This window comes from Hemiscyllium ocellatum, chromosome 9 (assembly GCF_020745735.1).
Source record: "Hemiscyllium ocellatum isolate sHemOce1 chromosome 9, sHemOce1.pat.X.cur, whole genome shotgun sequence".
NCBI classification, from domain to species: Eukaryota; Metazoa; Chordata; class Chondrichthyes; order Orectolobiformes; family Hemiscylliidae; genus Hemiscyllium; species Hemiscyllium ocellatum.
The window spans coordinates 52,392,187-52,402,866 of NC_083409.1; the positions used below are offsets into that span (position 1 = coordinate 52,392,187).

Here is a 10,680-nt window from a genome sequence, read left to right on the forward strand (position 1 = left end):
ACACTGGAGCATCCCAGGGATGCGTACTCAGCCCCCTATTATACGCACTGTATACTCACAACTGCATCACCAATACCAGACTAATGTCGTTTACAAGCTCGCTGATGACACCACCATATCGGTTGAATCTCAGATGGCGACAAAACAGACTCCAGATGGGAGGTAGAAGATCTGGAAAAATGGTGCACTGAGAACATCCTAGCTCTCAGCAAAAACAAGGAACTTATTATTAACTTTCAGGGGGATGTTACTCATGCCCCCTTACACATTAAAAGCATAGAGGTGGAATGAGTGGACAGCATCAAGGTCCTGGGAGTGGTCATCCACAACAAGCTTTCTTGGACTCTTCATGTGGATGCTCTAGTTACAAAAGGCCCAATAATGTCTCTTCTTCCTCAGGCAGCTGAGGAAATTTGGCATTTGGCATTTGCCAATTTTTATAGGTGTGTCATCGAGAACATTTTTCTGAATGTATCACTATCTGGTATGGCAACTGTACTATTCAAGATCGAAGATGGTTACAGAGAGTAGTGAAATCGGCCTGGACAATCACAAAGGCCAATTTTCCATCGATAGAATCTTTCTACCAGGCCCGCTGTCAAGGAAAGGCAGCCAGCATTCTTAAAGATCCATCCCGCCTTGGCAATGTTTTTCTACAACTTCTATCATCAGGGAGAAGGTACAGAAGAGTGAACAGATGCACTAGCAGGTTTCGAAACAGTTTGTACCCTACTATTGTTAGAATACTGAATGGACTCACAAACTCTTAACATTCACCTGTACTTGTGTTTTTGTTTTTGCCGCTGTTTACCTATTATTTACTATCTATGCTACTTAACTATGTGATCTGCCTGTGTTGCTCATAAGACAAAGCTTTTCATTGTGCATTGGTACACGTGACAATAAATTCAATTCAAAATACATTATCTCACACTTTCCCACACTGCATTTCATCTGCCACCTCTTTGCCCACTCTCCCAGCCTGTCCAGGTCCTTCTGCAGCATGCCTGCTTCCTCAATACCACCTGTCCCTCTACCTATCTTTGTATATTCAGCAAACTTAACAATGTTCTCAGTTCCTTCATCCAGACCATTAATCTATGAGTAGCTGTGGTCCCAGCATGGACCCCTGTGAAATTCTACTTTGCCACTACCATCCATTGTGGGCGGCACAGTGGTTAGCACTGCTGCCTCACAACGCCAGAGACCTGGGTTCAATTCCCGCCTCAGGCGACTGACTGTGAGGAGTTTGCGCATTTCCCAGTGTCTGCGTGCGTTTCCTCTGGGTGCTCCGGTTTTCTCCCACAACCCAAAAATGTGCAGGTCAGGTGAATTGGCCATGCTAAATTGCCCGTAGTGTTAGGTGCAGGGGTAAACATAGCGGAATGGGTCTGGGTGGGTGCGCTTCGGCTGGTTGGTGTGGACTTATTGGGCCGAAGGGCCTGTTTCCACACTTTAAGTAATCTAATCCTGAAAAAGACGCCTTTATCCCCACTCTCTGCCTCTGCCAGTCAGCCAAACCTCAATCCATGCCAGTACCTTGCCCCTAACACATGGATTCTTAAATATTCAATAGCCTCTTGTGTGGCACATTGATAAGGGCCTTCTGGAAATCCAAATAAGTCATGTTCACTGTTTCTTCTTTGTCATTACCTCATTAAAGACTTCTAACAGATTTGACAGATATGATCTCCCCTTGGAGTAACCGTGCTGACTCAGCTTGCTTTACTGTGCACTTCCAAGTACTCCGCATTCTCATTCTTAATAATGGATTCTAAAGTCTTGCGAAGACTGAGGTCGGGCTATCTGACCTATTGTTTCCTATCTTCTGCCTATCTTCCTTCTTAAACAAGGGTGATACATTAGCCATTTTCCAGTCCTCTTGCAGCCTCCCTGACTCCAGTATTCCTGAAGAATAACCACCATGGCCTCTATAATTGCCTTGATTATCTCCTTTAGAACTGTAGAGTGTAGTCCATCAGGTATAGTTGATTTATCCACCTTCACACCTTTCAGCTTCCCTAGTGCTTTCTCCTTAGTGATGGTCACTACATTCATCTCAACCCCCTGAATCTGTTGGAGTTCTGACATGCTGCTGGTGTCTTCCAACTTGAAAACTGATGCAAAATATCTGTTCAGTTCCTCAGTCATTTCTTTGTTCCCTATACAACTTCTCCAGACCTATTTTCCAGCAGTCCAACATTCACTCTTGCCTAACTCTTACCTTTTTGATATCTAAAAACACTCTTGCATTCTTCTTTTATATTTCTTACTAGCTTACTCTCATATTTCATCTTCTCCCTACTTTTGTCTTATTAGTTATCTACTGCTGTTTTTTAAAGGCTGCCCAATCCTCTGGCTTCCTCTAATTTTTGCCACATTTCATGCTTTCTCTTTCATTTTTGTGCTGTTCCTGACTTCCACAGGCAGCCATTGTTGTCTTATCCTCCCCTGAGCACATAATACATTTTACCACACCAAAATGTTAACAACACTGCATCATGGACAACCAGTTGGGACAAGGGAATTTCAAAGGAAGGGTTAGAATGCAATTGCCTGGGCAACATCAATGTGATCTTTCAGAAACAAATGAAAAACCTATCCATTGCAATGTTATCAGCTCATCTCATTGTTCCTGCTTTGCCATTTTCCATCCTTAACATGGGACCCACCTGCTCAACTGGAACAAAATGAAACCCACCAATGATGTGCCACAAAGCAACAGTATCTCAGACATATGCCTTGGATCATACTACCCTTGCAAGGTCTGTCATCAGGGTGCTAGAACAATCTAATGCAAGCGAGCCGAATAAATGCAAGATCACTACTATTACCACACCTGGTATTTCTGCACCTGGTTATAGACCTTTTTGATCGACTAAGAGAGCCGAGGAAGAAAATGTTGAGTAAATGTTGTAAGCAATCTACATTATTTATTTAAGTAGATATGTAACTGTTCACCAATGTTTATTTGAAAGAAATGTGAGAGGAGGGACGTTGAATAAGGGCTCCAGTAACTGAAAAAAAACCTTGTGATGATGTCATGGAGCTGGAAATCACTGGACATAAATAAGTGTGGGTGGAGTTAGACCACATTACACTAAACCACAGCAGATCACATTACAATTGACAACTAATTAAAAGATTTAATATTAGTTACTAAACTCAAAAATTAGACAGTCTTGAGAGCATACGAATAGAAACACATAAAGACAAATTATCACTTATTGAGTGTAACTATAAGATCAGGGCCTGGTAAATTTACGTTTATCATATAGTTAGTATTAATGTATAAAAACCTCAGTTTCCTAACTTTGCCTTCTCTTCAACTAGTTAGTCTTTAATCCAAGTGTGGCATCACGATTTCTCAATCCTTTTACTACAATGTAAATTGGTAATGTCATCATTCATTGGGATAAATCAAGCCCCATATTTCCCTAAATTTTTCTCAAGGCCCTCCAATAACTTTTTAAATAACTGATTCCAGCATTTCTCTACAATAAATTTTAGGCTTATTGACCTGTAGTTTTCTTCCTTATGTCTCCCTCCTTTCTTGAATAAAGGAGGAGTTATAAATATAGGAGCAGCATTAGGCCAATAGTGCATTTGAGCCTGCTGGACCATTCAAGATCACAGCTAATCTGATTAATCCACATTATCACCTACTCCCAATAACCTTTCATCACCTTGTCTAGAATCTATCTACCTCCACCTTAAAATAACCAAGAACTATGTTTTCACCACTTGTTGAGCAAGAGAGTTCCAAAGGCTCACAACCCTCTGATGAAAACGATTCTCCTTACCTCTGTCTCAAATGTTATGTGAAATAGTATTACATAAACTATTTTCCAATCTGATGGCAGGCACCTTCACAGAGTCTGGTGAATTATTTCAATTCTCTTCTCTTTGCAGCTCCTGACTGATCTGTTTATTTCTAACATGAATAGACTTTTTCTCACATTTCCAGCATCTGTAATTTTATTTTATTGGGTGGACAGCCATCATGTTTCATGTAATCGGTGACTTTAAATTTTCAAAGGAATAATGACTATCATATAATGCATTTGAGCATTATATAATCCATGTAATTATAGGAAGATAATACTTCAATTATTTTTAATTGGAAAATGGTTTTGATTAAAGACAAATTTGACAGATTGAATTTCTGTGGGGTTCTCCAATTCATCCCCTGTAATTCACGAACACAACATAAATAACATTTACTCAATAGTTGCTTGGTCTCATGACTCATACGCTCAAGTTATAGCAGAGAAGCAGGAGAACATCTGTAGAAATTCAATCCCAGTTTGAATCTTAGCAGATGGGCTTGGGCATGAATATTGGTCCCATAGTGTCCAATTCCTGTACCTAACATGAAATTTACATTCCTCTCTTAGTTTCCTGTTCATTATGTTGTTCTCTGTTTCTCATCTCATCCACATTTGCTACTCTTGCTGTTCGGGAGGGTAAGCTGATATGAATTGGAATTTGTGATTTCAGGATAATTTTGTACAGAATGTAGACTCAAATTTTCCAATTTGGGAGAGGCCTCCAATTCAAATTACATTGCTAATGCACACTGGAATCATGAAAAAGAGCATAGACATCAGTGGTATTTGTTCAGGATTGCTACATAATTCTAATGACAGGGAATCAGATGGCCAGAGCCATACAGACTTTGGCAGTTTTCATTAAATTTATCTTGATTTTTAAATGGATTTATTTTCACAGAAATATGCTCGTTTTATCCATAAGTAAATCAACTAGCACATGATAGTAGTTCAATATCCCAAACATCATTCAACCTTCTACCCCATCAAAGAGTAGTCAGCCCATGCCACTCAACTTCCAAAATTTCAGTGTAATCAGGAAATACGGGATGGTGGCTTCAGTTTTTTTTATGAGGTAAAGAGAAGTTAATGGGCTGAATATTGTCAGGGACAAGGAAGGGGTGAATACTTTCAGGATGAAGGACAGGACTGAAAATTGTTAAGAGTTGAGGGAAGTGGGTAAACGTTATTGGGGGTGAGGAAAGATTGGAGCATTTTTAAATGTTGGCAATAGGTTGTGACAGCACTGTCAACGAGGGGAGAATGCAGTGTCAGGGTTGACAGCTCCATTCAAAACAATGTAATAATGAACTATTCATAAGAAAAGCAGGCACAGATGCATAGAAATTACACTTGACATTTAGCCTCCATCTGTGCTCACCCCTGAATCTGTGCTGGATCTGTTGTCAGAATTTGCAAAGGCATGTGGACTGATTAAATCATAGTTAGCTTTGGACACTCATGGTTTTGCCTCTAGTGGGGTACTTTATCTGATGCAGCAATAATTATGATATCATCCTGACATAAGAAACAAGGTGCGGAAGATGTGGTATTGAAGAATCCAACATTTATTACAATTAGTTATGTAGTTATGTTACATTCATAGAGACAGCATTGTCTGTCCTAAAATCAAGTTATTAGATTACAACTGAGAGCAAGCTTCTCATAGCATCTCATGCTTCAAATGATCCCCAAGTGAAATGGCAAATGAGACCTTTATACCCTCAGATCATATACTATGCTACAGTGATGGTATCATGGACATGTCATCTAAAGGTATTGTTGATATATTGACTGTGCTAGAACGCATCCTCTCCAACGCTGACTAGAAGATCCGGACCATAATTGCAGACAGAGAGCAAAGATAAATCCTTGTACAACTACTGGGGGTGCAAAGAACACCAGCGTGATTTGAAACATGCAGGGAGGAAGTGGTAAACAAGAATGCCATCCCAGTAGAAGATGTAGGGCGACTGGAAATTTTACAGGAATAGGGAACAAGTGTGAATTAAGGAGGGGTATGATGTGTGAAATGCCTCCATCCCATTTTTCACTGCAGCAATGGGGGTGCCAATATATCGTCAAATTCTTCATAACTGCTTTACAGTATGTCATAATCATTTCTACAGGTGACAGAATTTGGGTGTAATTCATATGCATTACAGCAATGCTTCAGTAGGCTGGGCTAAATTGCACTATTAAGTCGTTTTAAAGCTGTCATGTGTTTAGAATAAACCAAGTTTTGCAAGTTTCCAGATTGGCGTGCACAACAAATGGGAGCCTAGAATTAAAAAAAGGCTATATTTATTCCGCCATCCCAACAGTATCATATTCTGGCTGCAGCTTTTGCTCCTCGTCTTTGGTCATCTTGGCAGCCCACTTCTTGCCTATGTCTTAACGCTAATCATCAACCGCCTAGTTGCTGAATCATTTTTCCCTCCACTTTTGTACCTTGCAAGATGCTAAAATCTGATCACAGTACAGGTTCACCCTGCTCTCCGGCGTGAATTTGACAGTTGACACGTAGACCGGCGGCAGAACATTCGCTTCTTCCAATTCCTCTGAGTCTGCCGGCTTGCGCTTCATCTCCCGCTGAGCAGCTCTCACCGGCCGAGGGGACGAAGTCAGGGGTCGAACAGAGCTGTTTTCTTCAGAGCTCTTATCATCCAGCTCTATCTCCGCTGAGTGACTTACTTGGGCCTCGCAGGCGATATCCTTCTCGGAAGAGCACGACGCCATTACCGCGCTCGCCCGTTGCTCCAACCGCCCACACGAGCACGCGGCGGATCCGATCTCAAGCGAGGACCATGTGCGGAGGGTAACAGTAGAGAAAGGGGGCGGGGACAGGGGTGCAACAGCGCGAGATCATCTTCTGAAACAGGCAAAACACTAATGAGGCGTTTCACGACCAACGGCCAACCGCGCGATCATAGCCTTGCACGAGAACATAGGCGCTGGTTTTCAATTGTCGCGTGCGCCGCCAGAAACGGCAGTGGGCAAAGAAGGTGGTTTTTGTATTGTTTGGAGCAGTGAATGTCCGCTGTTTGCTGCATTGCATTTTTGCTTTGCGTTTCAATTCCTTGATTTTTTTTTCCTCATCACACAAATGTTCAGTTGTCGAACGTTTATCTGCCATCCTTTGGCGAGGAGATGTTCATTCAGCTGCCGTAACATACGGCAAGACAATATGACATGTAACGTCTTGAGGGGAACTTTGGATGTGCGAATATTTTGTGTTCTGTTCATCTAGCGGCTTGCAACCATTCAATTTTAGAACAGCGCTGAATTGTGGTAGGTATTTTATTGATATGGCTGACGAGCAGTGACTGCAGTGGAACCTTCTGTTTTAAACTCTGTCAGCAGACTTTCTCATCAGAACCAAAATAATTCTGCTGCAACTTAAACCCTTGATAAAGGAGTACTGTATACGTAGCAGGAAACGTTGGACTTCACGACGACTATTAGAGAAATAGGCGATGATAGTTTTAAATATTATTCAATTTGTGTATTACTTACTCATTCATGTTATAATACATAGGGATTATGAGACTTTCAAGAGTGTCGAGTGATTTTATTTCAGGTGTATTCTTCATCTTGGTCTCTGTCTTTGTTGCTTGCCTGTCAATACTGAGCCAATGTTAAAAATCACACCCCAGGTTATAGTCCAACAGGTTTATTTAGACGTACACGCTTTCCGAGCGCTGCCTGACGAAGGAGCAGCGCTCCGAAAGCTTATACTTCGACATCCACCTGTTGGACTATAACCTGGTGTTCTGTGATTTTTAACTTTGTCCATACCAATCCAAACCGGCATCTCCACGTTGAGTCAACCAATAATCAACAACCCAACATCCGACGCTTTTACTCCACTCAGTTAACTATATTCGATCTAAAGTCGTTTGAATCCAACAAGTATTAGATTCTGCATTGTAACCTTTTGCCATGTTTCTTCTCAGACACAATGGAAAGAATATTTTGATTGTAAATGTTCTGCAGACTTGGATTGCATTTTCTAATCCTTTATTTGCTGAAGCTTATATTACTATAGAGTTTACTAGAGTAAAAAATCCACAGTGAGGTATCTTTGTTAGTACGAAATGGACTAAATTGCAAGAAATTATCTTGATTTGGATGTTGTCGAATACATGTGGTGGAGGTACAGAGTACAAGAGGAAGAAGACATTGGTGGGAGTTGCCTCTCAACCTCCAAACAATAGCTTGAGGGCATATAGAAAATGCAGGAGATTAATCATGAGTGACTTTAGTCTTTATATAGATGAGGAAAAATAAATTGACAAAGGTAGCCACACAGAATAATTCAGAACGTATTTGGGACATTTATTGGACAGTAAATTGATAGTAAATCAGGTCATGTGTAATCAAGCAGGGTTATCAAATTTTCACACAGTAAAAGATTTGCCAGGAAACAATATACATGAACTTAGCATTCAGTTTGAGAGTGAGAACAGTGCTACATTTAAATAATGGTAATTACATAGGGATAAGTGCAAAAATATATCTGTGTGAGGAAGAAAGATTTCAGGGAAGGGATAAAGTGACCATGGCTAATCAAGGAAATTTATGAACATATTAAAATGAAAGAAAAAATATATATATAGTGTGTTAAAGATTAGCGGTAAACCAGAGAATCAAGAAAGTGCTTCTAAAACACAACAAAAAATGACCAAATTGAAATAGAGGGGGAAAATAAATGTGGGCAAACTGACTAGTCATGTAAAAAACAGATAGTAAGAGCTTCTTTAAATATATTTTAAAAAGTAATAGAAAGGCTAAAATATACATATTTAGAGAGCAAGGCTGGAAATAATAATGGGGGAGTAATGGAGTGACAGTAAAGTAAATAACTACTTTACACCAGTCTTAATGATAGAGGATGTTAATAGCAATCCAAAAATGCTAAATAATCAAGGTGCTATAAGCAGGCCGTAATAAGCACAATAAGTATCACTAGAGAAAATGTACAAGGAAAGCTAACAGAACAAAATGCCAATAAGTCCCTTGGACCTCATGAGTTGCATCTTACGAATTTAAAGGAAGTTGCTACAGAGGTAGTGGATGCATTGATTGAAGTATTCCAAGAAGCTGTAGATTCTGGAAAAGTCCCAAAAAATTGGAAAGCTTTCAATGTAATGCACTTATTCAAAAAGGGAGGGAGATTAGACTAGAAAGGATAGAGGTTAGTAGGGAGAAGGTATTATAAATTCTAGAAGGAATGAAAGTAGACAAGTCCCTTGGGCTTGATGGGATTTATCCGATGATTCTCTGGGAAGCTAGGGAGGAGATAGCAGAGCCTTTGGGTTTGATATTTGAGTCGTGATTGTCTACAGTTTAGTACCTGAGAACTGGAGGATTGCAATGTGCCCTTGTTCAAGAAGGACAGCAGAGATGACCAGGTAATTATAGACCAATGAAACCAATTATATAAGATAATCAGAGTTAGATAGGGTGCACAGGGAGAGTCTTTTTCCAAGTATGGTGACGGCAAGCATGAAGGGGCATAGCTTTAAACTGAGGGGTGATAGATATAGGACAGATGTCAGAGGTAGTTTCTTTACTCAGAGAGTAGTAAGGGTATAGAATGCTTTGCCTGCAACGGTAGTAGATTCGCCAACTTTAAGTACATTTAAGTCGTCATTGGACAAGCATATGGACGTACATGGAATAGTGTGGGTTAGATGGGCTTCAGATTGGTATGACAGGTCGGCGCAACATCGAGGGCCGAAGGGCCTGTACTGCTGTGTAATTAGATTAGACTTACAGTGTGGAAACAGGCCCTTCGGCCCAACAAGTCCACACCGACCCGCCGAAGCGCAACCCACCCATACCCCTACATTTACCCCTTACCTAACACTACGGGCAATTTAGCTTGGCCAATTCACCTGACCCGCACATCTTTGGACTGTGGGAGGAAACCGGAGCACCCGGAGGAAACCCACGCAGACACGGGGAGAACGTGCAAACTCCACACAGTCAGTCGCCTGAGTCGGGAATTGAACCCGGGTCTACAGGCGCTGTGAGGCAGCAGTGCTAACCACTGTGCCACCGTGCCGCCCACTAATGTTCTATGTCCTAAAAATAAATAACTATACAATAGGCCAGTTGGCTCAACATCTGTAATTAGGAAAATATTAGAGTCTATTATAAAGGGTATAATGATAGAGTATTTAGAAATACATAATAAAAGCAAACAGTTAACATGACTTCATAAAAGGGGAAATCAGGTCTGACAAACTTATTACATCTTTTTAAGGAGGTGACAATCGAAATCAGGGAACAATAGATATAATATAAGATAGGTGCCCATGGTTATTGCCTCGATACAAACCAAATTCTTCTGAGAAACACTTCAGACAAGTAGGAATACTATATTGTTGACTTACTAGCAGACGAGGGACACAATTTCAAAACAGTTGTAACAGGATTTGCAAGTGCTTGACACTACAACTATTTCAGGCTATTACAAGGTCAGCAAACATTCAAATCTTGTGCAAGATGTGAATTTTCTCTTCCATCAAAATATTGTCTGACATTTTATGGCACCTGAAAGTTATGTTCTATGAGAGAATTAAGTTACAATATGTCCAAGTGTTCTGAGGAACCCAAAGTGCAGCACAAAGTTCTCCCCAGCTGCATGTGAAGAAAGAAAGAGCGACCAAGGAGCAAAGTCGGTAACTGCAGAGGTTACAGCTTGCAGTCTTCAGTCAGATAGTACAATTTGACACACCACATGGACACCATCACAAAAGCTGAATCACTTATCTCCATCCAAATAATATGCTTCAAAAAGAATGACCAATATGCCATATATGCTAAGATTAATATGCAAATA

At 40.6% G+C, this 10,680-nt stretch overlaps 1 protein-coding gene across 1 annotated transcript in view; it reads right to left on the reverse strand.

Annotated features, from left to right (window-relative positions):
- Positions 1 to 6,569, reverse strand: part of LOC132818508 (testicular spindle-associated protein SHCBP1L-like) — a 67,018-nt gene extending 60,449 nt beyond the window's left edge. Inside the window, exon 1 of the mRNA XM_060829568.1 lies at positions 6,282 to 6,569. Within this exon, the coding sequence (XP_060685551.1) occupies positions 6,282 to 6,569 (288 nt within the window). The remainder of the gene's footprint in view (positions 1 to 6,281) is intronic.
- Between the last annotated feature and the right edge of the window lie 4,111 nt (positions 6,570 to 10,680).